This window comes from Tamandua tetradactyla, chromosome 3 (assembly GCF_023851605.1).
Source record: "Tamandua tetradactyla isolate mTamTet1 chromosome 3, mTamTet1.pri, whole genome shotgun sequence".
Classification (NCBI taxonomy): domain Eukaryota; kingdom Metazoa; phylum Chordata; class Mammalia; order Pilosa; family Myrmecophagidae; genus Tamandua; species Tamandua tetradactyla.
In genome coordinates this window covers 162147221-162169733 of record NC_135329.1, presented here as the reverse complement: position 1 = coordinate 162169733, position 22513 = coordinate 162147221, and the positions used below count along the sequence as shown (strand labels likewise).

The window sequence follows — 22513 nt, the reverse complement described above, 5'->3', positions numbered from 1 at the left end:
ATGAAAGCAGAAAAGAATTTAAAAACATGTTAAGAAAACATTATAAATGGCCAAAACAACCATAGCTTGACATTTTATTTAACTAACAAATCACTAAATCACTCCAATACAAGTGTTTCTCAAAATGGGTTCCTACAAAAATCTGGAGGATGTAGGCTTATCATTAAAAATCTGCAGCCAAAATTTTCAATTTTGTAACAATCTAAGAAACATTAATAAAAGCATCCTTGTTATTATCTGCATACATTTTGAGAACAAGTTCTACTACTATGTCAGTGCCTGTGCTTGTGTGCATTCCTACAAAAGCAAGCAGCACAACTCTAATTATTAGAAATCTCAAGGCATATGCTAGATAGTCCAATGTTTAAAATGAAAGTGCCTTATATCTAGAACAATAAGGAGATTCACATAATAACTAGAAAATAAGTTTTGATTCATAGTTTCAATCTGAAAGTAGAGGAAGAGTATTTATATGCCTATCTTTCCATGGGGCAGTGCATTTACCAGCCTTTAGATCAGAATTCAAACATTAAATTTTTTTTCCAGAAAGAGAATGTAGAGATTGAATGTACTAACCAAGGCCTTATAAACAGGGCTCTCTCCTCCTTACTTTAGTGTCCTCACTACATAGTCCTAATGAGCCCCATTTGCTTGGATTCTACCATATGTAATTTTTTTTGATGAAAAATAAGACATAATAGCTTCACCAAAATGTAAGGAATTTTATAAGAAGACCTTATTCTTATAATATAATAGACTTAGTGCGTCTAAGTCTATTAATCATGGTCCATTGTATAATCTTTAAAACCCATTCCTTCAAACTTCCAGATTTATTCAGAATTCAAAATTAAAAGATAGAGAAAAAGAAAGAAAAGTCCAATGGACTACATTCTTAAACACGCTGTCACTGAGTGTCTGCTTCTTAATAAGAGCCAAAAATTTATGAACTAGAGCTACAATGCTTCCTTTTAGAAAGAATGATCTCACTCTTAGAAAGATTTTCCCTCAACTACTCATTTACAACTTTGAAATTCATAATTGGTAAGACTGAGATCAAATCTTATAAATCTAGGGCAATGACATTTGAATTTCTGAATTCCAAAATAATGAATTATTAAAATCCTTGTGATTTTGTATAAAAAATAAACCACTATATCACCATTGTCAAATGAACCATTAAAAAACAACAACAACCACCTGTAGGGTTTTTTATAGGACAAAATGTACCTTACTTTCTAAGGTAATTATTTTTAATTCATCTCTTATAGTGACAATAATTCAAGGAAAGTGTATTTTGGCAGCACATTATTCTCTTTATCCTGGGTTAAAAAGAAATGATCAATTTATAGGCCAATCTTTTAACATAGTTACCTGCATCTCATCTAATTTTGATTGAATATCTGGAGGGAAATCCCCTGCTCCACAGTTAAATGGGTCAAAAGGTTCTGCTCCAAATAGGTCCCGTTCTAAAAGGAAGGAAATAATTTAGTAAATAAAATGACACAAAGTGAGTTGGAATGAGTTAGATTTCAAAGGCGATATATTTACATGACCAAATGAGCCACTTTCCATGCTTTCAATTTATGCTGGGCTTACCTAAGTCTAGTTAAGTGCCATCAGGAAGCAAAGATCCACTTTATAGTGATATAAAAAACCATTTGGTTTCATAGAATTATCCAGAGATTTTTCTATCTAATTATCTTTGGCAAGACTTTTTAATATCAAATATTTGATATTAAATAGCTTACAATGCTTACATTTTAGTGAACACATTTAAATTTATTAAAATAACTGTATGACTCATATTCACATCTCTCTAAAACCATTTACTGACAAATTAGAAACAAAATGATAAAGTAATATTAGCAGGACTGAGTAGACTATTAAGTAGTCTTAGTCAGAATTCATGTATTTTTATCTCATCTTTTATTCAGAAAAAAGCTTAAGGCACATCATCTCATGTAGCATGAAATCACATGCCCTTCCCACATAATCATGAGATAGATTTATGTTTTAAAAAGCTTCCTATACTAGAAACAAATTTCTTTTTAAAACATAGAGCTAGTGCAGTTTAAAATAAGTCCCTAGTACATATATTCCAAAGAATACATTGTTTTTTTTTTTTTTTTTAACATGGGCAGGCACCGGAAATCGAACCCGGGTCCTCTGGCATTACAGGCAGGCATTCCTATCTGCTGAGCCACCGTGGCCCACCCTGTTTTTTTAATCACTAAACTATCAAAGTTAAAACTGATGTTTGCAGTCAATATGTCTATTATATGTTTGAAAAATTAAAAAAAAAATAGAAATTTCTCTCTTGTGTATCAATTCAAATACAACCTCTATTGAAGCATATTTAGGAATTATATGTGGGTAGGAGAATTTATGAAGTATTCAGACCTTAATTTTTCAGGAAACCTTATATTCTGTAAATTCAAAGTACGTACTTGGGTTCTACCACATCCTCCAAAATCTCCTCATGACTCCCATTCTGAAGGACCCTTGCTTCTCTAACTAGAACAGTTTTCTTCAGATTCTTGTATTCAATGAGTTAATAAGTGTAAAATGCTTAGAAGTTCCCATTATTTTTTAGTTAAGTGTACAAATAGGAGAGCCATTCAATATGCCATCTGTGCAGGTTTGAAAGGATGTATGGACCCTAGAAAAGCCAGTTTTAATCAAGCTCCCATTTTGTAAAAGCAGAATAATCCCTATGCAATACTGTATGTTTGAAACTATAATCAGATCATCTCCCTGGAGATGTGATTAAATCAAGAGTGGCTGTTAGACTGAATTAGGTGACGCTGTCTCCACCCATTTGGGAGGGTCTTGATAAGTTTCTGGACCCCTATAAAAGACGAAACATTTTGGAGAAAAGAGATTCGAGAGCGCAGAGCAGAACGACATAACCACGAGAAGCAGAGTCCATCAGCCAGTGACCTTTGGAGATGAAGAAAGAAAATGCTTTCTGGGGAGCTTCATGAAACAGGAATCCAGGAGAAGAAGCTAGCAGATGACACTGTGTTTGCCATGTGCCCTTTCACTTAAGAGAGAAACCCTGAACTTCATCGACCTTCTTGAACCAAGGTATCTTTCCCTGGATGCCTTAGATTGGACATTTCTATAGACTTGTTTTAATTGGGACATTTTCTTGGACTTAGAACTGTAAACTAGCATCTGATTAAATTTCCCTTTTTAAAAGCCATTCCATTTCTGGTATTGCATTCCAGCAGCTAGCAAACTAGAACATCACCCAACAAAATCACTTCTAAGAGTGAAAGGATTATGCTAATAATTATTAATTATTAGCAAACTAATAATTAGGCTGGGACAGTGGGACTAAGCCAGGACTGTCCTTAAAAAAAAGGAATTTATTGTCTTGCGTTATATGTAACTGATGGGTAATATTATTGTGGCTATTTTTACCCTAGACTAATGTTGTTCAGGTAATATATCAAAATTTAGAAAACAAAGGAAAGGTTTTTGGAAGAACATCTCAGCCACCACTATCTTTCTAGCAAATTAAACAGTGCTTTACATGCAGTAGATATTTGTCAAAAATAAATGAATTGGGGGTGCGGAGGCAGTTCAGTGGTAGAATTTTTGCCTGCCAAGAGGGAGACCTGGGCTTGTTCCCGGCCCATACACTTCCCCAAAAAACAGAAAAAAACAAACAAAAGAAACTAACAACAAAAAATTCAACAAAATGGTGCTATAATAATGGGATACTCATATGGAGAAAAGAATGAAATGTGACCCTGCCATACAGCATACAAAAAAATAAGAAATTAATTAATGGAGGATAGCTAATATGGGGGGATGAAGATCATTATACAGATTTTCTCAAGGTGGGACTCAAAAATCACTAGAGATTTCAAGGTGGGCTTACAGGGGTCTTTGTCATTCCTGAATGCATGATAGAATTTTATGAGTGGGCAAGTTGTGCTTGATAAAAGAGGTTCCATAAGTTTTACAAGTTTCTCAAGGGGTCTGTGACTCCCCCAGAAGTTAAGAAATGGTTATGTTATATAATAAATAAAGATATTCATACCACACAAATTAATAAATATTGCCCAGCTTTTTGGTGTACTTTGGTCAGCTTAGATGGGTCTAGAATCCATAAGAAAATGTATAAAACCAATTTCCATGAAAAAAAATTGCTATGTGATTAATATCATTAAAATTATTAAAGTCTAATGCAGGAGTGAAAGAATAAAAACTAAATGGTGCGACTTCACTCAGTAATTCATTCTTTTTTCTACTAAAAAAATTTTTTTGGCATGGGCAGGCTTTGGGAATTGAACCCGGGCCTCTAGAATGGCAGGTGAAAACTTTGTCACTGAGCCACCGTTGTCCACCCTCTACTAAATATTTATTGATCACATATTTTGTGACACATATTTTGCTAGGCAACGTATCAGTATAGTGAAGAAACGACCAATTCCTTCTTCATGGAAGTTTTACTGAAGCAGTTAAACAAATTAATGTGTGACACATATTCAAAGCGGAGACAGTGTTCAATGGAAATGGGAAAGAGGTGATGAGAAAACATGCCCTGGAAAATTATTAAGATACTCAGTTGCCAATAAAGAGAGAGGCTAAGGGGACAATTTTGAAGCCTCTTGCTTTTATCTATTCAGTAGTTAATGAAAAAAAAAAAAAGAAGGTATACATTTAAGATTTCACTTAAAGTAAAAGCTGTGGTACTAAAACCCCACCCCACTGGATGAAAGTCTTAAGACAATTTCACAAAAAAAATTAAGATGAACAGCTTGTCCTTACAGTATTGGTTATATATAAATATATATTTTTTCTATATTTACTAAACTTTGATGCTCAGACTATGTAGGCAAAAGGTTACTTCAATAAATTCCTTAAAACTTCTTGGATATTTTTGCCTAGATTTTCCAAAGGTATTTCAAACTGATCAATTTCTAAAATAGAACTAATTATTTCCCTTTCATGTCCTCTAGTTTTCCCTGTTAACATTTTATCTAACCTCCTATGAAACGCTTGATTTTGACCTCTCAATCACCTTCCAGGTCACCAAACTTGATAGATTATTCCTTCAAAATATCTTCAAATCTACTCATTCCCCTCAATTTATATACTTTGATTAAAATCCTACATTATGAATCCATTTCTGACATATTCACATTCCAACATGTAGCCCAAGTCTAGTATTTGAGTAAAACAAATATTTTTTGGAAAAAAAAATACATGAATGAGCAAATCAGTGATGAAATCCAAGGCAGTTAAAGGGGAAAAAGAATAGACATGGGCAGTCATAAGGACAGAAAATATCCCATGATGATACCAGGATATTGGTGGCATTTTGTAAAACATACTACGATATAGATATTATGAATTATTTCCTTGAAAAATAATTTTGGAATTTCTGGAACAAAATACATTCAGAGGCATTTAAAATATATTTCAGTTTCACATGACATTTTGTAATATTAAAAACTGATTTTAATGTATCTAATGTCACGACTTTGTGGTTACATTTCAGTCCTTTAAAATTAAATGAAAAGCTAACATGGGCAATGAGATTTGTTAAGTTCCACAGGGGGAAATAAATAAAAGATTAGCCTTGCCATGCATTAAGCCTTAAGCTAAAACTTCAGAGTTAGATTCAAAAGGTCTTAATATGAACTAGAGTAGATGCAATAAAGCACTGATTTTTACAACCTCTTTTCTTTAGTTTCTTCTTGGTCATAATGACTGACAACGGCCATTAAGAACAATGCTTTCAGTTTCTGTGACAGAACACAGATCAAAATACAACCAAGGCACTGAAAATAAAAATGTCAGATGCTTTCTAATTCATACAAAGGAGAGTTTTATGTTGATTCCATCTATACAAAAGGTAAAACACAAAAGTAGTGCCTTCATAACATTTTAGATATCAAAGTGGTCAGACTATAATTAACAGCTCTTATGTATGTTAAGAAATCAATCAATCAATCAATCATGAAATTCACAGACTTACACATTTCTCAACTAAGAATAACAATATACTGCTTGATGACAAGCAATAAAATAAAACAAAGCTGTAATAAACAAGTTAAAATAATTAATTACCACCAGAGTTTTAATAATTAACTTAAAACATAAAAGCATAACTCAGATACAATAAAAATAAAATTGAATAATGTATCTCATGATGTAAAATAACCTACCCCAAAATATAGTTTTTCATAAAATCAGTTCAATTTGCAAATGTCTTCAGTACCATCCCTGAATTATAAAGTAAAATAGACTGAACTGAATTTGGAACTTAAGAAACATAATTACAATTTAATAAATAAAAATTTTAGCGAACTTATTAAGACATGATTTCTCATAAAGTGTTGGTTAGAAATTCAAAACATAAACAGAGATAGCAAAAGATATTGATTTGTTTACAAAATCTTACTAATCTCAGTAGATCTAGTAGGTACTGGAGGTGGCTGTGTGCCGTTGCGAGTAGGTGTCGAAGACTGGGGAGATATTGGAGAAAATGGAATCATATCAAAGATGTCAGTAGAGGCTGACTTAGGTGTCACACTGCCTGCCTGCAATGAAGACAGTATGCATTAGGGTAGTATTTCATGTAACGTATTATAGAGCAAAATATTTCATATACATGTAAGAAATAAATGAACAACAAATTAGGCTCGATTGTGATAGTTTTAGATAAAAAATAGTTAAATGTTGGCAATAATATGTGCTTCAACCTGTTATGCCAAATGCTCACTGGCAAGATGGAATAGACAATTTTTGCAAAAACACCTTCAAAGATGATGGTGAAATGATGTCAATACCATTCTAGAATGGAAATACAAGATATATTGCTTTTTGGTAAATTTATAAATAATTGCCACAGGTTAGAAACTATTTATATAAAAAACATGATTTCAGTGATACAATTCTCATAAGATTATGATTATAACCATCCAAATGGTTAAATATAACCATCTCTTAAATATAACCATTTAAATACAACTGATAACAGCTCTTTTACTATTTCCAAAAGTACAGTATATTTTAATTTGTAATTGTAATTACAATGTCAACCAACTATAATATTCATTGTGTTGACTTTTATTCCTGGAATATGACTCCATCCCATTTTCTATAATAAGTAGCTACTTCATGAAATAATAATCTTTAAATGAACCACTAAAATCTTTAAGTTGTCTGTGCCAAGACTGAAGAAATATAGGGTAGAACAATGAGAAGGCTATGAGACTGAAGCCAAGAAGCACTTTGATTGCTGAACAGGGAAAAATATGTATCCCATCTATGGAAACAATCTGATTTGATCAGGACTAAAAGAAAGAGAACTCCCTTTTTAGAGGGGAATGATAAGGAAAATTTACTTTTCCTATAAGCACATTGACACAGATTGCTTAGAATTGTTCATATTAATATTAGAGTTTCCAGAATACATTTATTTTTCTCATTCACAGATGACAGGCAATGAAGAGAAATGAGACAGATTGTGTATAGAGGATGATGGGTTTGCTATGCAGTTGAAATGATCATTAGCACATGTTTTTTATGCAGGGAAATTATCATCTACCATTCCGTAACAATTTACTTACTTTATCAGCCATAAATAGTATCCAAAGTCTTTGAGACCACTCCATCCTGAACCCATTTTCATCTACTCATGAATAGCGTTCTTCTAATCATCCCACCCCTCACTCTCCCCTGACATCTAGCTCTCTCCTGTTTCTCAGTATATAAAGAAACTCAAATCTGGACTACCATTAAAACAAAGCACACCAGCCCAATATTCCCTCTCACTGTATCTCTTTACTCTTTTAGCTGCTCTCCTCTCTCTTCATTTCAAAGTTACATTGAAAGGGGTGCCACATTTCCTGTCCCAACTGTTACATCATTCACTCCATAACTCTCATCAATCTGGTCTTCGCTTTTTGTTTTGAACTCTACTGAAAAGGCTTTTACTAATATCACCAATGACTTAATTTTCCAATTCCTATACATGGTGAAACCTTTAAAATATTTCATCTGTGGAAATGAACACTAGCCTCACTCTACCTGAAACTCTCTGAAAAAGGCACACAAAGGCTCCAGATCACGTCTCATTGATTTAAGACTTTAAGGCATACCTTATTTTGTCATTACTATAAAAATGGCAAGTTTTGGCAGAATTAAAAAGCAAAACACATGCGTTAGGTAACACAAAGAATTTTCTGCTCTGCAAATTACATGCGGTCTTGGAATGCTGTTCTCACTGACTGGCTTGGGAAGCCCAGATTTAGAAGGTGGTGGCATTAACAATCGCAGTGGGAGTCTGGAATCAGGCGAGTTGATGGGAATAACAGTAATGGAAGAAAAATCTAGACAGGGAGATGACTCATCACTACTACGCCAGAAAGAGGGTGAACATTTCTGAAACCCTTGTTGGTCATGATCAGACGCTGTGTGCTGCAACTGTAAAGGAATGACAGAAAGAGAGATATACTAAGGAGAAGAAAGAAAACAAGAGGGAAGGAAGAAGTATATTCAAAATTGAATTTAAGATGGTATCTGGTGAAAATGATAATTTCAAAATAATTTTACTAAAATTATATGGTGCGGGTAGGTTTTCCTATTTTGATAATCCAGATTGCTTAATTTGATTATTTTCACTAAAATATTACATCATTGGATATTGAAATAAATTATTACATTCATTAGCACTCATCCATTGGGAGAGCACTGATAGCTCAAATACCTGGTTATAGGCAGAATAACAGGGATCAGTATAGTCCTCGTAAGAGTTAATATATTTCCATTTTCCCTCGTGGGAGTATGTTTTGAGAGCACAGATGTTTAATATCTACAACAATATACTTTTATTTGTAGTCTGTTAACATTTGTAGACATGCGTGAGAGAAGAAAGACAGAACTCTTTAAAGCCATTAGGGAAAAAACACCACCTGAGAAACCATAATGAAGGCTCCACAGCCCATAGGCACAGGGCTTCTGGAATATTTGCAGACAATATTCTCTTACTTTTATTCACACATCAGTTTCGTCTCTGGGGACTTGCTTTATCATGGGAGTCTTCTCCATCTTCCCACCACTTAACATCAAGTTATCTTTCTCAAGAGATTATAAGCAGGAGCAAAATAGAGGATTTCATAGAGACAAATATGAGTGAAACTACTATCAATTTGCAGCTTAAATATCATATATGCTTTCACTATTTTACACATATACATGTTTTTTCTAGAAGCAAACAGGTTATGTTTTTAGTTTTTCCTACATGTCTGTTTTAATAACCCCTCTAAGTTTTCCTATTTATATTTGGAATCTTAAAATCTGCATTATACAGTGTGACAGGAAAAATGTGCCAGAGGGGCAGGATAAAATCATAATAAAAATGTTCTTTTTATTTATTGTGGAACATATTTGACAAAAGTTACCTATGTGGAAGGACAGGAGAAGACATAAGGACCTGAAAAGTATTAGTATAGAAAATATATATTTGTAAGGAACGCTCAGAGAATGAGCAGAGAGGAAAATAAAAAGCCTAGAGATTTATTTGGGAGAAGCCCTCTGCATAATGAAATGGAAAGGCAAATATAGTAGTAAAAACAGAATAGAACAAATTCTGGTAAAAATTATGACATTGTAGAATTTTCAAAAATGGTTACCACATATATTTTATATTTAATCCACAAAATATTCTTTTGAGATAGCAGTGGTAGTTGTAGCTGCAGTACTAATAGCATGTCTTTGTAAATGTAAATATATGGAATTAAAGCCCTGAGATTCACAGTGACTTATTTCTGCAAGAAGTAAATAGCAAAACCAAGATTCAAAACCGCCTGATTCCAACCATCATGCTCTTTCTACAGGTTGTGAGGCATGCAGCATTTTAAGACTTTTGGGAGGTGGGAAGAGGGAGTTGTTAAACATCAAATAAATGAGAGAGATAATAAAGAATGAACACATAGTACATTGTACTGGGTCTAAATATCTGCCTTTCAATGGTTACTAGGGATTATTTCCACTAAAGCATGAAGAACTATAAGCCACATTTCAGAGGTGCTAATCAAAGGACTTGGAGGCAACCAACAAAAATATGGCTTTGGATAAACATCACAGTGAAAGACAGTAACTAAAATTACACTTAGAACAACCAACAGGTTTGAGGCACTCTATTAACATACATATACAGTTATATAATGCTTGTTTTCCCTATTGCTCTCTTAAGTGATTTTTCTCAGGTAGGTAGGTAGATATTTTTATGGTTTTTATAATTTATTGCATAATTTTGCCATTGGTGGCCACCTTTTGCTTTATTAAATGTGAGAACTGTAAGTACCTGTGAGCAAAGTTTTTTCTAAAATTATATATACATCAGAGCACTTGATGTATAATAAACTACCTATACTTACCATACTTATTGTCTGTTTTATACTGGAGCAATTTTTTCCCTTAAACTGTAAATTGATACAAGTATGTACTGAGTAAAGTACAATAAGGTGTTAAGTGTAAGTTGTCTTTGATAAAATCTGGCTTATAAAATAAATGGAAATATTCTATCTTGTTTGATGATTTGTGTTAGCCCAAATTCTTTACTAGGTATCTTAAAAGAAAGTAAAGATCAAACTGATCTAACTTAAAAGAGCTCTAGTGTTTTACCACATTGTCAATATAATGCATTCTCATAGTGCTGCTTCCTCTGGGAAGATAGCATTTATAAAAATGAAGAATTCATATAATAATGGAATAATCAAGTATTCAAATATGCCAATGAAGAAGCAGGGAATCTGATAATGTTAAGAGCTTGGGTATCCAGAGTTTAAGATTCTACAGCTATTATTAGCACAAGTCTCCTCTGGACCATGAGTAAATTGGGTTTGATCAACTGACATTTTTTTATTTTTGTCACATTGGTCTTTTTAAATATTGAATTAGTTGCCTGTGAGTAAACATAAAGAGGCTGTACATTAACATTAAGAGCTCTTCCTGAGAAGTTAGAAGTTTAGAAAGTGGGCCCACAACCTTACATGAAAAGGACTGGCTGGTACTGAGGATCTGCTGCACTTTCTAAGTTGGGTGTGCACTTTCCAGTTCACTGCCACACACCCATTTAAGCATTTACAACACAGCATGGACTCTGCTGGCATTTAAGTTTGTGATTCCTAATCTAGAAGTGATTCAAGTCAAGGAGTTAGACATTGCCTCTGATTCCTTATAAGGATGAAAACTGTGCCCAGCATATTTAACAATGTGGGTGTATTTAGTAGCGACTGATTCTGCACCAAACTCTTAGGCTTATTAAATAAAGAGAAGAATTTGACTAAAGCACCTATCTAAGATGGCATGGTTGGCATTTTTGGCATTAGCTAAATATTTTGATTATTCTTTCTAAGTTTAAGGGTTCTGAAATTAACATCATAGTTTTTAAGATGCCATTTACAATGGGATTTTTTATTTTTTTAAGAAATAAAATACAGTTTAGATGAGAAATTGTTGGATATTTTATTTGGCTGCTCCATTAGTATATAGACAGATGGCTATCAATCAAATACTTTGGGCTGTCCTATAGAAATACATGACGTTGTTGAACTAACCTTTTTAAGTTCATATTTCCAATATCTTGGTCTTTCTGCAGTTGTACAGGACCTGAAGTATATTACTAAAGGGAATTGTATGGTCAACAGTTATATTTTCATCTTGCAAAAATTGTTAGATTATTAAGGCACAATGAGTGTCTATAATTGGACATAATTGAGGTTTTCTGTAGTAGTTTTGTTGCTCTTTCTTGCAGAAAGTAGTGGCTTGGTATATTTAGGACATGCTGCATATTTCAACCTAGAGCTCTGCCTAAATCTTACAATAATCAAGTGTCCTAAAGAAATCTTAAGACTAACAGTACCTACTAAATATATTTAAACAAACAAAACTGAATTAGACATTAGGCATATCTTTGGCAATATCTATAGAAATATTAGAATGATATTGTGGTTTTATTTTATGTTGTTAATTTTATTAACAATGTAATTCCCCAAAGAAACCTTTTTAAAATGCAAAACAACTTCAATATAAAATTATGATTATCATATTTATTAAAATAGTAAATTTGAAATTCTGTTTAGAATTAAATTAAAATCTCTTTAAAATATGTTTTTTAAGCATGCATGTCTAAATCAAAATTTTATTGTTAAAAAACTGATAGATTATATACAACACTAAAGATGGGGCAAGGTAATGGTAGGGTAAAGTGTTCTGGCAAACCTTTCTGTATTGCCGTGTTGATGAATACTTTTAAACTGAAACTTCTAAAGTTATGGAATGTAATCATGGAAGCCCTTTCTGAGGAAGGGCTTTATACTTAAAGCCTAAGTTTTCATAGCATATTTTTAATATTGCTTTTAATTAAACTTTAAAAGTAATGACTTTAAGAACTTAGGACTTCTAGCAACACAATTTTTTCCAGACTTCTAGATCCACAGTTTGTTTATAATGATCTCTTAATTATGACTTATCTTCTATGTTGTACAAGAACCTGGCAACTTAAATGGATATGGCAAACTACATTTCACAAAAAGGGAAAAATGAAGCAAAAGGAAGGCTCAGTGACTTGACCAGGTACTCACTGTCAGAACTGGAATGGAAATGCATTTCTTCCCTTCAGACAGGGCTCACTTCTTTAGAGTCCTCTCTTGCACAACTAACAATTATGAATGTGAAGCTGTTATCATTTTTTTGTGGGCAACAAATGTTCTCAAACCCATGTTCATGTTTAAAATTTGTGCCTCAGTTTAAATATTCACATTTGGCTTGTGTAATTGCGTTTTCATAATATGCTTCTGCCTGTTCTGCCTGGCTGGAATAGTAGTTGAGAAAATATGAAAGGATGATCAACAGGCAGGTTTGTTTACCTATAATGAAGTAAACATTTTAGGTTACCATTGTCCTACAAAGTCTAATCAGTGGCCACACAATTGAGCACATAAAAGGTAGAATTTTATCCAGCAGGACTGTATCCACTTGAAAGGGATAACTCAACAGTAGAAAGTCCCGTATTCTTTAGGACTACAATTTTATCCATTTAGCTTTCTGGCAATAGTTTGATTTTGTTTAAAACTGCTAAACCAGAAAAGTAAAATATAGGCATCCAGACATAAGTATCAAGAGGAACAATTTGATTTAATTTGTTATGCCCATATCATATATGGAACAATCTTTTGGAGGCATTCACAGGGGTAAGAGGGCAGAATAGACCCTTTTTCTAACATAAATACAGGCAGCACTGCCATGTGAATGTAATAAATGGAAATCAGATTGTTCCTAGATAATTAGTACCAAATGGTGGAAAACCCAACCTCTAATCTGTTGCCAAACCACTAGAACACAGCAAAAAACAAACAGCAGAGTCAAGTAATGGAAATTACTCAGTGAATCTAAACGAATGTAGAAAAAAAGGACCCAACTGTTTAAACCAGTGAGGATATTTCCATAGCCTAAATCTTAAACAGAGGTGTATAACATGGGTAATATGAAAGGCTATTTCACTTGCCAGAGAAGAACCCATGATTGGACATAATCAGTGATGCTGAGAGATAGGGAAGCATTCTGCTTGCCAAGAAGTAAAAAAGAAAAATGAAAAATATGAGTGGTTTCATTCATCATGTATAGGAATTGGCTATGAGTTTAAAAAGGTTTGGGACAATAATAAAGACATTTTTAATTCTGTAGTTAGGATTGTCTTTTAATTTTAATATTGAGCAAACAAAAAAAAAAAAAAGAAAGCCTCATACTGTTTTCTTTATATAGAACTAAATCACTCCACAATCTCACATTGGCCAAATCTATACTAGGCAGATATTAAGAAAGAAAATAAACAATAATTCAAATAATGATACAAAAAGGAATAAATATTTCATTAGAGTACCAGAACACGAGCCCAGATCTCTTCCTTGATTTCCAGATTTGTATATTTATTCATGTAATAAACATCCCCAGTTGGCTGTCTAGTTGGCAGAAACAACATAGGAAAAAGTGATACGTTGATGCTTTGCCACTCACCACTCCCAGGTCACCTCTGTTTCAAAAATGGTACCGCCGTCTATCCAATTGCTCAGGACAAAATCCTTGAAGTCATTCCTAAGACCTCTGTTTTTCTCCCAGCCCCAACCAATGCATCCGTCATCCTGAAAGTTCTGTCTCCAAAACGCATAAAAAATGTAGGTGTGCTCAACATCTCCACTGCTGTAATTCTAGTCCAAGTCATTCTCCTCCCTCCTCTGGAATACTGAAATAATTTCATAATCAGTTTCCAGTACCTCACTTTAGGCTCATGAAGCCCATGGTGCATGCAACAGCCAGATGATCCCAAGATCCCCTGTTTAAAACTTCCAATGTCTTCTCACTGCAATTTGGAAAAAAGAAATCTAACTTTTTCTATGGCTTACAGGGCTATGTACAATCCAGACCCTGGTTCTCTCTTTAGTGTCATTTCCCACTTTTCTGACTACACTATCTTCACTGCACTCCACCTCGGCAGGACTTGTTAATATTCTTGGCCCTTTCTATTGGCTAACATTTTATCAATCACATCTCAAATCAAAAGCTACCTCTTCATAAAGGATTTCCCTGGTCACTTTATAAAAAAAGTTAGCAGTCGTTCTCCTCTATTATATATTTTTTCATAGCGTAAAAGAGAACAGAATTTTAAAATGTATTTTTTCATTTATCTTTTTTTTTTTTTTTTTTACCTATTTACCTTTATCCCCCCAGCAGGATATAAGCTTCTTAACAACTGAAATTCACAACCTGCTAAAACGCAAAGGCTTAGAACATCATATGACCATGTTAGATGTTCGATAAAATATTTTTACAAGTTGCCACAACAGATCGCACTGTATCAAATGTATACAATTGGAAAATGTAATAAAATAAAAGTCAAAGTGGCATGCGTTGTCACTAAGATACTATTTCAAAATTAAAGTGATGAATTAGTTGGACTAGGAATAAAATTAATACTACGAAACATTGAGAAGAATTTTTACAACGCTAGAAGATTTTTATTAAAAGTTTGAATCTAAAATTAGTTAGTTTCCATCTTCAAAAGAAATCAGTATGACCAATTCCCATTGACATATATAGCACACGAGGCCACCATCTAACACATGGAGATCTTTGTTTCAGGGGGGTAGGGAAAGGCAGCTGCGACCCCACCTACACAGTGTCTCGCCTTCAAGGACAGTCTCTCCCACCAGGAACATTCTATTCCACTGGACCTCACACTTTTAATCTCTGATTTAATTTTTAGAAAAATAAATCAATATCTCTAAGTAAAACCTTTGAACTAGGACCTCTGTTTTATGTTACATGCTACAGAAATTCAAATTGAATCTTGGAGCTCTTGCTAAGGAAGACAGCTTGTCACTTTTAGTTATCTAATCAAATACTACCAAGAATGACCAAAAACGTTTACTTTATTGTTGCTTCTTAGATCTGATTTTTACCAACAACTTAGTCACTAACTGATAAGCCGAATGGTAGCCACATCAATAATTTACATCATTTTCATTTTCTACATTACTTTTAAAGTCACAAAACTCCCCAAATTCCATTCCTACTTTTGTTTTCTTCTCACCCACTTTCCAAAGAGAATATTTTAAAGCTAAGATTGCAGATAAGTCTTTTTGACCAGCAATTGCTTAATGTGGACTATATTGTGTTTGACTAGTAAATGCTGAACTTACAGAAAATTGTGTCACTATGGTTACTTTTTACAATCAATGTAACAAATTTGCTTCCATTTGTTCATCTCTAAAATAGTGTTAAGTGATTTAGAAAGAACCATTTCTGGATTGGAATTCTGGGGTGGAAAAAGGATTACTGCTGTGTGACTCATGAAATTTGGCTCACAATAGGATGGAGAACTGTTTTGGGCTGACCATTTTCAAGCGTCATCTGTCTGGGATTTCATCTCACCATAACACACTTTTGAAAGCTCAAGGAGAACTGGATACCAAGTCAATTGTATACCTCAAACTCACCTATATTACAGTTTCAATGTTCATGATGCAATTCATAACTCATTTCAACGCTTCTTCAATTAATGTACTAATTGCTGCTGTAATCCTTTAAACAAACTATTGTGAGTTTTAGCAATTTAGGAATATTCCATCTTTTGGTCCTTTGAGCTCAAAATAAACAACAAAACCTATAGTCTCATTCCAGGATTATAAACCCCGCAGGCACTTATTGTGCATTCATTTTGATAGACTGAGGACATTCTGTGAGGTACTTTGCATTCCTGACCTTCCATGCTGCATACCTGGTTAAAAAGTGTCCTGTAGAACTAATGTTCAAATTTTGTAAGGAAAGACAGATGTAAAACATTTCTAATTTGAAATCTGCTTTACTACGGACTCATGGCAAGCTATTATACATAAGAGGCATCTATACTTTAAATTTTCACCTTTTATCTTAAAGAAAACATACATCCTCCTCAATGTATTATTAATTTCAAGAAAACATAAGATAAGACTTTAGAAGCTTAAAAGTAATGTGATGAGTATGTTATTTTTTTTTTCTGGCTTGGTCAAGTACTGGGAATCGAATCCAGGTCTCCGGAATGGCAGGGAAAAACCTGTCTGCTGAGCCACCACGGCCTGCCTAATAAATATTTTTAAATTTTTTTTCAATAAAAGAAAGGAAAGGGACAGTTCTGTGACTGAAGTGTGATCAATGATGAAAAAAGTTCTATGTGTATTAAGTGTAGCAAATGGTTTAGAGAAAATGATTTTTTTTAATTCAACCTTTGAGTTATAGTTTCTGATGCATATCAAAGAGATTCAATAATTACTTTATTCATCAAATGATTTAACCTTAGGAGATCCAATCCATTTTAATAACTGGCTATTTTAACAATTTTACTGATTTTGGTAAACTGATTCAACCAATGAGAATGACTGAATAAAAATGAATATACTTTCAGACAGTATGTATTTCACTTATATTCTAACTTTCTTGCTCACTGCACTTACATAGATTTGGATGGACTGAAGCAAGGTTCTCTTCATTCCTCCTGCCTATTTTTGTTGCCATGTGCACCAATGCACATTCATAATCCCCAACCCTGACCCAGCTTCTTCCCAGTTGCCCCAGTGTTAGTCCAGCACAGTGTCTGCTTTTGGAAACAAAAGAGATGGGTATGGGCAGAGAATGCTGCAGCACCACGAAGCAGAGAGTTCACCAGCCAGCGACCTTTGGAGATGAAGAAAGAAAATGCCTCCTGGGGAGCTTCATGAAACAGGAAGCCAGGAGACAAAGCTAGCAGATGACACCGTATTTGCCATGTGCCCTTCCAGCCAAGAGAGAAGCCCTGACTGTGTTCACCATGTGCCATCTCACTTGAGAGAGAGACCCTGAACTTCATCGGCCTTCTTGAACCAAGGTATCTTTCCCTGGATGCCTTTGATTGGACATTTCTATAGACTTGTTTTAATTGGGACATTTTCTTGGCCTTAGATCTGTAAACTTGCAACTCATTAAATTCTCCCTTTTAAAAGTCATTCCATTTCTGGTATATTGCATTCCAGCAGCTAGCAAACTAGAACAGATTTTGGTACCGGAGAGTGGGGTGCTGCTGCTGCAGTTTGCAAATACCAAACATGTTGGAACGGCTTTTTAATTGGATAAGGGAAGATTCTGGAAGAGTTGTGAAAAGCTTGATAGAGAAGGCCCAGAATGTTTTGAAGAGACTGTTGGTAGAAATTTGGACTCTAAAGACACTTCTGATGAGGCTTAGACAGAAATGAGGCCCGTGATAATGTAGACTGGAAGGAAAGTGAGCCTTGTTTTAAAATGGCAGATAATCTGGCAAAATTGCCTAGTGGCTTTGGCTGGAAGGCAGATTTTAAAAGCCATGAACTTGGATATTTAGCAGAAGAGATTTCCAAATTAAATGTTGAAAATGCAGCCTGGTTTCTCCTCACAGCTTATAGTGAAATGTGAGAGGAGAGAGATAAGCTGAAAACTGAACTCTTGAGTAAAAAGAAACCAGAAATTGAGGTCCTGAAAAATTCTGGGCCTCCAGAAAGGGAGATCCCAGAGAATAGTACCCCACATGAGGACTTAAATGTGGAACCAGCCAGCCATTTCAGAGAAAGTCAGGATCGAACATGGAGTTATCCAGGAAGGACTTGTGGAAACTCCTTATGTCTGATGGGCATGAGCCAAGGCTACTGCATAGAAAGCCAACGAGAGTGCTGTGGGACCTGTATAAACAGAGCCACTGCCAGTCTGGACTGAGGGGTTCAGAGAAGGGACACATTGGAGGAAAAATAACTTCAGAGGCAGAACCATGGAGGCTGGAGTCTGAAGTCAAAAAGCCTCAGGCCAGGAGAGCAGACCCACACAAGCCCGTGGAGAGGGAGAATGAGAGATTCGGAGAGAGCAGAGAATGCTGCAACACTACAAAGCAGAGAGTCCACCAGCCAGTGACCTTTGGAAATGAAGAAGGAAAATGCCTCCTGGGGAGCTTCATGAAGCCAGAAGCCAGGAGAGAAAGCTAGCAGATGACGCCGTATTTGCCATGTGCCCTTCCAGCTGAGAGAGAAACCCTGACTGTGTTTGCCATGTGCCTTCTCACTTGAGAGAGAAACCCTGAACTTCATCAGCCTTCTTGAACCCAGGTATCTTTCCCTAGATGCCTTTGATTGGACATTTCTTTAGACTTGTTTTAATTGGGACATTTTCTCAGCCTTAGAACTGTAAACTAGCAACTCATTAAATTCCCCTTTTTAAAAGCCAAAAAAAAAAAAAAAAAGAGACGGGTATGGGTTTATCAACATGTCCCCAACCTCACTGCTCTTCCAAAAATCCATATTGTTCCTCAAAATGATATTTATAACTCTCCTTCCTCAGAGAAAGAGGACATATAATGAACAAGCTTTGGATTTTCATCCAAAAGGTCAATGGATCTCGTTTGACTGCTGTACCAATACAAAGGTTGAAGCAAAACTACTCTTCATAGGCAATGAATTCCAACAACAACTAACTTACTAAGACTTTGAAAGGATAACATCCCTTTATTTATTTCTATACTTTTAGTTTGTTTCCCAGCATGGTTTATAATAAGACCTTCAACAAGACCCAAAGGATGCGTGCTCCATTTTGGGACCAAAGGTTGAAGAAGGAGTTTTGAGGTGTTCTCTTACTCAGGGTTGGGGAGGCAAGGTAAAAAAAAAAAAAAAAAAAACGTAATCCTGGTTAGAAGCATATAGTGGTGATAGTGGAGAAAAACAAACCACAAAAACCAGGCAGGAATATATAATAAAACCAGAGCCTAAAGAAGATGCTCCAGCAACTCATGGACATGAGTTGTTTAGGCACACAGACCTTTGTCCCAAGCTGTCATCTCAACTATTATCAGCCCCATCGTCACAAAGTGTATGCTAAACAGTGGAAATACCATGTCCTTCAGTCTGAAAGGGGAAAAGCATGAATTTAGAAAAAAAGTTTTGGGCTTATTTCCAGGCCCCAAAATTGGTGTGCCCAATTTTGAAACCCTGAATACAACTTCTGAAGGAAGAATTCTTCTTCACAGTGAGGAACTATAAAACATTTCTAATGGTGAAATATTCAAGTCTTAGACTTCAAAAATCATGTAAAGAGTTTCAACAAGTTAGCCTAGGAATTGAACCTAAGTGATTTTGCAAATGAAAATTTGTAACAAAGTTTTTCCCAAAAGTTTGCAAATGCCAGAATTGTCTCTCAGTTCATAGTATTATGGCATAAATTAAATATTAAATAATTTTAAAATGTAAAATGAAGTATGTTCTTTAATGGAGAGTATCAGCTATGCAGATGATTCAAATAGGAAAAATCTTCTAAATATTTTAGAGAAGTATTGCTTTATATCCTACTCCTCAACTCTTACAAACCTTCCTTTAGACTAAATTATGTATTAACAGCATTGCACAAGTTAATGGCAAAAGGATTTTAAAACTATGATAACTCGAAAATGAATAATTTAACTATAGAAACTTATAGAAACTTAGATTGTCTGCAGTGACTACCACTCATCTTCATGCATGAAACATACTTACTTTATTCCCAGCAGGAAATTTTGCTATGTACTATAAGAAACCAGATTTGGTCTTGTTAACAGTTCACTCCCTATTATGAAGTTCAGTACTCCAGGGGTGGAAGAGGCATGGATCATTAACTCTAACTTCAGTAAACAATAATCAACAGGGATAAAAGAAAAGTTATGCCACAAACAGAAAAAGCATATTGAAACTTAAAACCATACTGAGGGCTGAATTACTTTAGAAAACACAAGAGAAAAGAACAACATGTAAGAACTCTGGTCTAAACTACAGGTATTGGATTTCTTTTACTGACTTTGTTTAGTAGCTTTCATTTCTATTAAAATTTAAATGTTTAGATTTAAATTTCTGATCCCAGAGTAGTATTTGAAATGTTGCATAGCTAATGATTCAGAGATGTCTTACCACCACAAAATTTTGTTTTCAAGCAAAACATACACATATTCCATTCACTTACTGGAGATGTTGATACTTGGGTTATTCTTAACTGGTTTTCCAAATCTTGTACTTTGTTTTTGAGCTCCATATTTTCTGTTTCTAAGTCTTGGATCTAGAAAAGGAAAGGGTTATTGAATAACCATCAGAAATTCATTCTTGGAAAATGCTTGTTACAATATTGGCTACATTAATGAATAAGATTTCATGTTTAAGCTTTTAATGTCCACTTTCATGCACAAGGGTGAGTTATTTGATAAAGCCTGGGGAATATCAGAGAATTCCAGGCCACTGGGAAGATATATTATTACATTTAAAAATAATTTATGTGTGCGCAAATGTCATGTTCTTTATGCCTGATCTTTGTGTTTTCTTGTTGCACTGTGCAATCTATACCCATAATCTTAGAGTATAACCACAAGACAGTGAAACTTGCTCAAGATGATTTTGAAGAGAGTGGAGAAAAGATGTAATTTAATTACAAAGAATCTGATCTGCATGGGAAACCACTTACCCAGCATCTGCTGCTTCTGCTGCTCTGATCCCCATGAGAAGCATCAGGAAGTGAAGCAAAGTCACATGAGAACACTAAGTTCTTGTGGGAATTCAATATAAAATGGTTAAAAACTGTGCAGGGGATCAGGAATGAAAAATTATAGGAACACAGTGAAAGCAGTTCCAGTCAGTGTGGGGAAATTTTAATGGCAGGTCTTCTAAATTTGTTTGATGATATGCAAGTTTCCCTGTTCTTAAATCACATAATGTGAAACAACAAACTTAGTTTACTCACTCTTTTCTGTAACCCTGCAATCTGCTTTCTTGTTTCAACATCTTTTCCTCCAGATTCTAGAAACTTCCTGTATGCCAGGTCGAATGCTTGGCCAATTGTTAAAGTTATTTCTTCAGCCTTTGTAAAAACCAAACAGAGATTTCCATTTAAATAATAAGGTTCTTCAAATCAAGAAAAAAAATTCATATGAGTAGCTCCAAGACATCACAGGAGGTAGTTCAAGGGGAAAAGCCTGGGGATAGAGATGTAGTAGATGGAAAAGTTGTCTATGCTAACAGAATGACAGGTAGAGGGTACTCTAGCACAACATGCAAAATATCTGGCGATTAAAGGATAGCTTTTGAAGCTGGAAAGAGAACTGCTACCCAACTTCTTATCTTTTATCATAGTGTTTTACTTCCTAGTTTGATTTCCTTTGGTTACTTCCTAGTTTGATTTCCTTTGTCATCAAGTTTAACTATTAAGTGAATGTACACTACCACATGCAGTTTCTTCTGTTGCTTTGCTATTTATTTGCTCCTTCTAGTGAGGGAGGCTTTTAAAGCAGGCAGATAACTTCAATGAGGCTGGCTGGTTGGTGCTCTCTCTAAATGGATTTACTGCTACTCATTTCCAGGTAATTGTTGCCTTGTAGAAATGAGTAATTCCAACCCGGATTTGTCAGATATTAAACATGTGAAATGAGCTAAGTAATCTGAATTTTTAAATGAGATCTCTCAATTTTAAGTGATGGCAAAGCTGATTGACAAAGTGTATCTGACACCTCAGTTTGGCTGACAAACAATTTATACCCTGAGTTACCAATTAGAACCTGCCACACATATCCAAAGACCACCAGAGTTCATTTCTTCCCATTCGGAGCTCAACTGATATAACAGCATCTCGTATACAGGAGATACTACATAAACATTTATTTATTTAATTCACATTATACAAATATTTGGTAAAGGTATGAATTGATTTCTGGTATCACTAATATGTCATATTTAATAATAATACCTCCAGATGACAGACAAACTAGTAATAATACATTAAATACTGAAAATGCCATGGTTAAATTAATCTGTATAAAATTTAATAATTTGTGACATGCTATGATCAGCCGAAATTGAAAATATGCTTTATAAATAAAGGTTAAGTTCCTGACATTGTTGTTTTTGAAATTCACTATTTGTTAAAAGAGGGCTTTTGGCCATAAAAATTG

The 22513-nt window shown here is 34.5% G+C and overlaps 1 protein-coding gene across 10 annotated transcripts in view; it reads right to left on the bottom strand.

The window, feature by feature from the left end:
- Positions 1–22513, bottom strand: part of GULP1 (GULP PTB domain containing engulfment adaptor 1) — a 296264-nt gene that overhangs the window by 5301 nt on the left and 268450 nt on the right. For 7 of the 10 annotated variants that reach the window (XM_077154398.1, XM_077154400.1, XM_077154396.1 and 4 more), the window contains 5 exons: positions 21310–21426; positions 21034–21114; positions 20542–20634; positions 6422–6560; positions 1372–1466 (listed from right to left, as the gene is read on the bottom strand). In XM_077154398.1, the coding sequence (XP_077010513.1) occupies positions 1372–1466; positions 6422–6560; positions 20542–20634; positions 21034–21114; positions 21310–21426 (525 nt within the window). Of the gene's footprint in view, positions 1–1371; positions 1467–6421; positions 6561–8223; positions 8449–20541; positions 20635–21033; positions 21115–21309; positions 21427–22513 lie in introns of all 10 variants that reach the window. The other 3 variants (XM_077154402.1, XM_077154404.1, XM_077154403.1) reach the window with 3 other exon arrangements.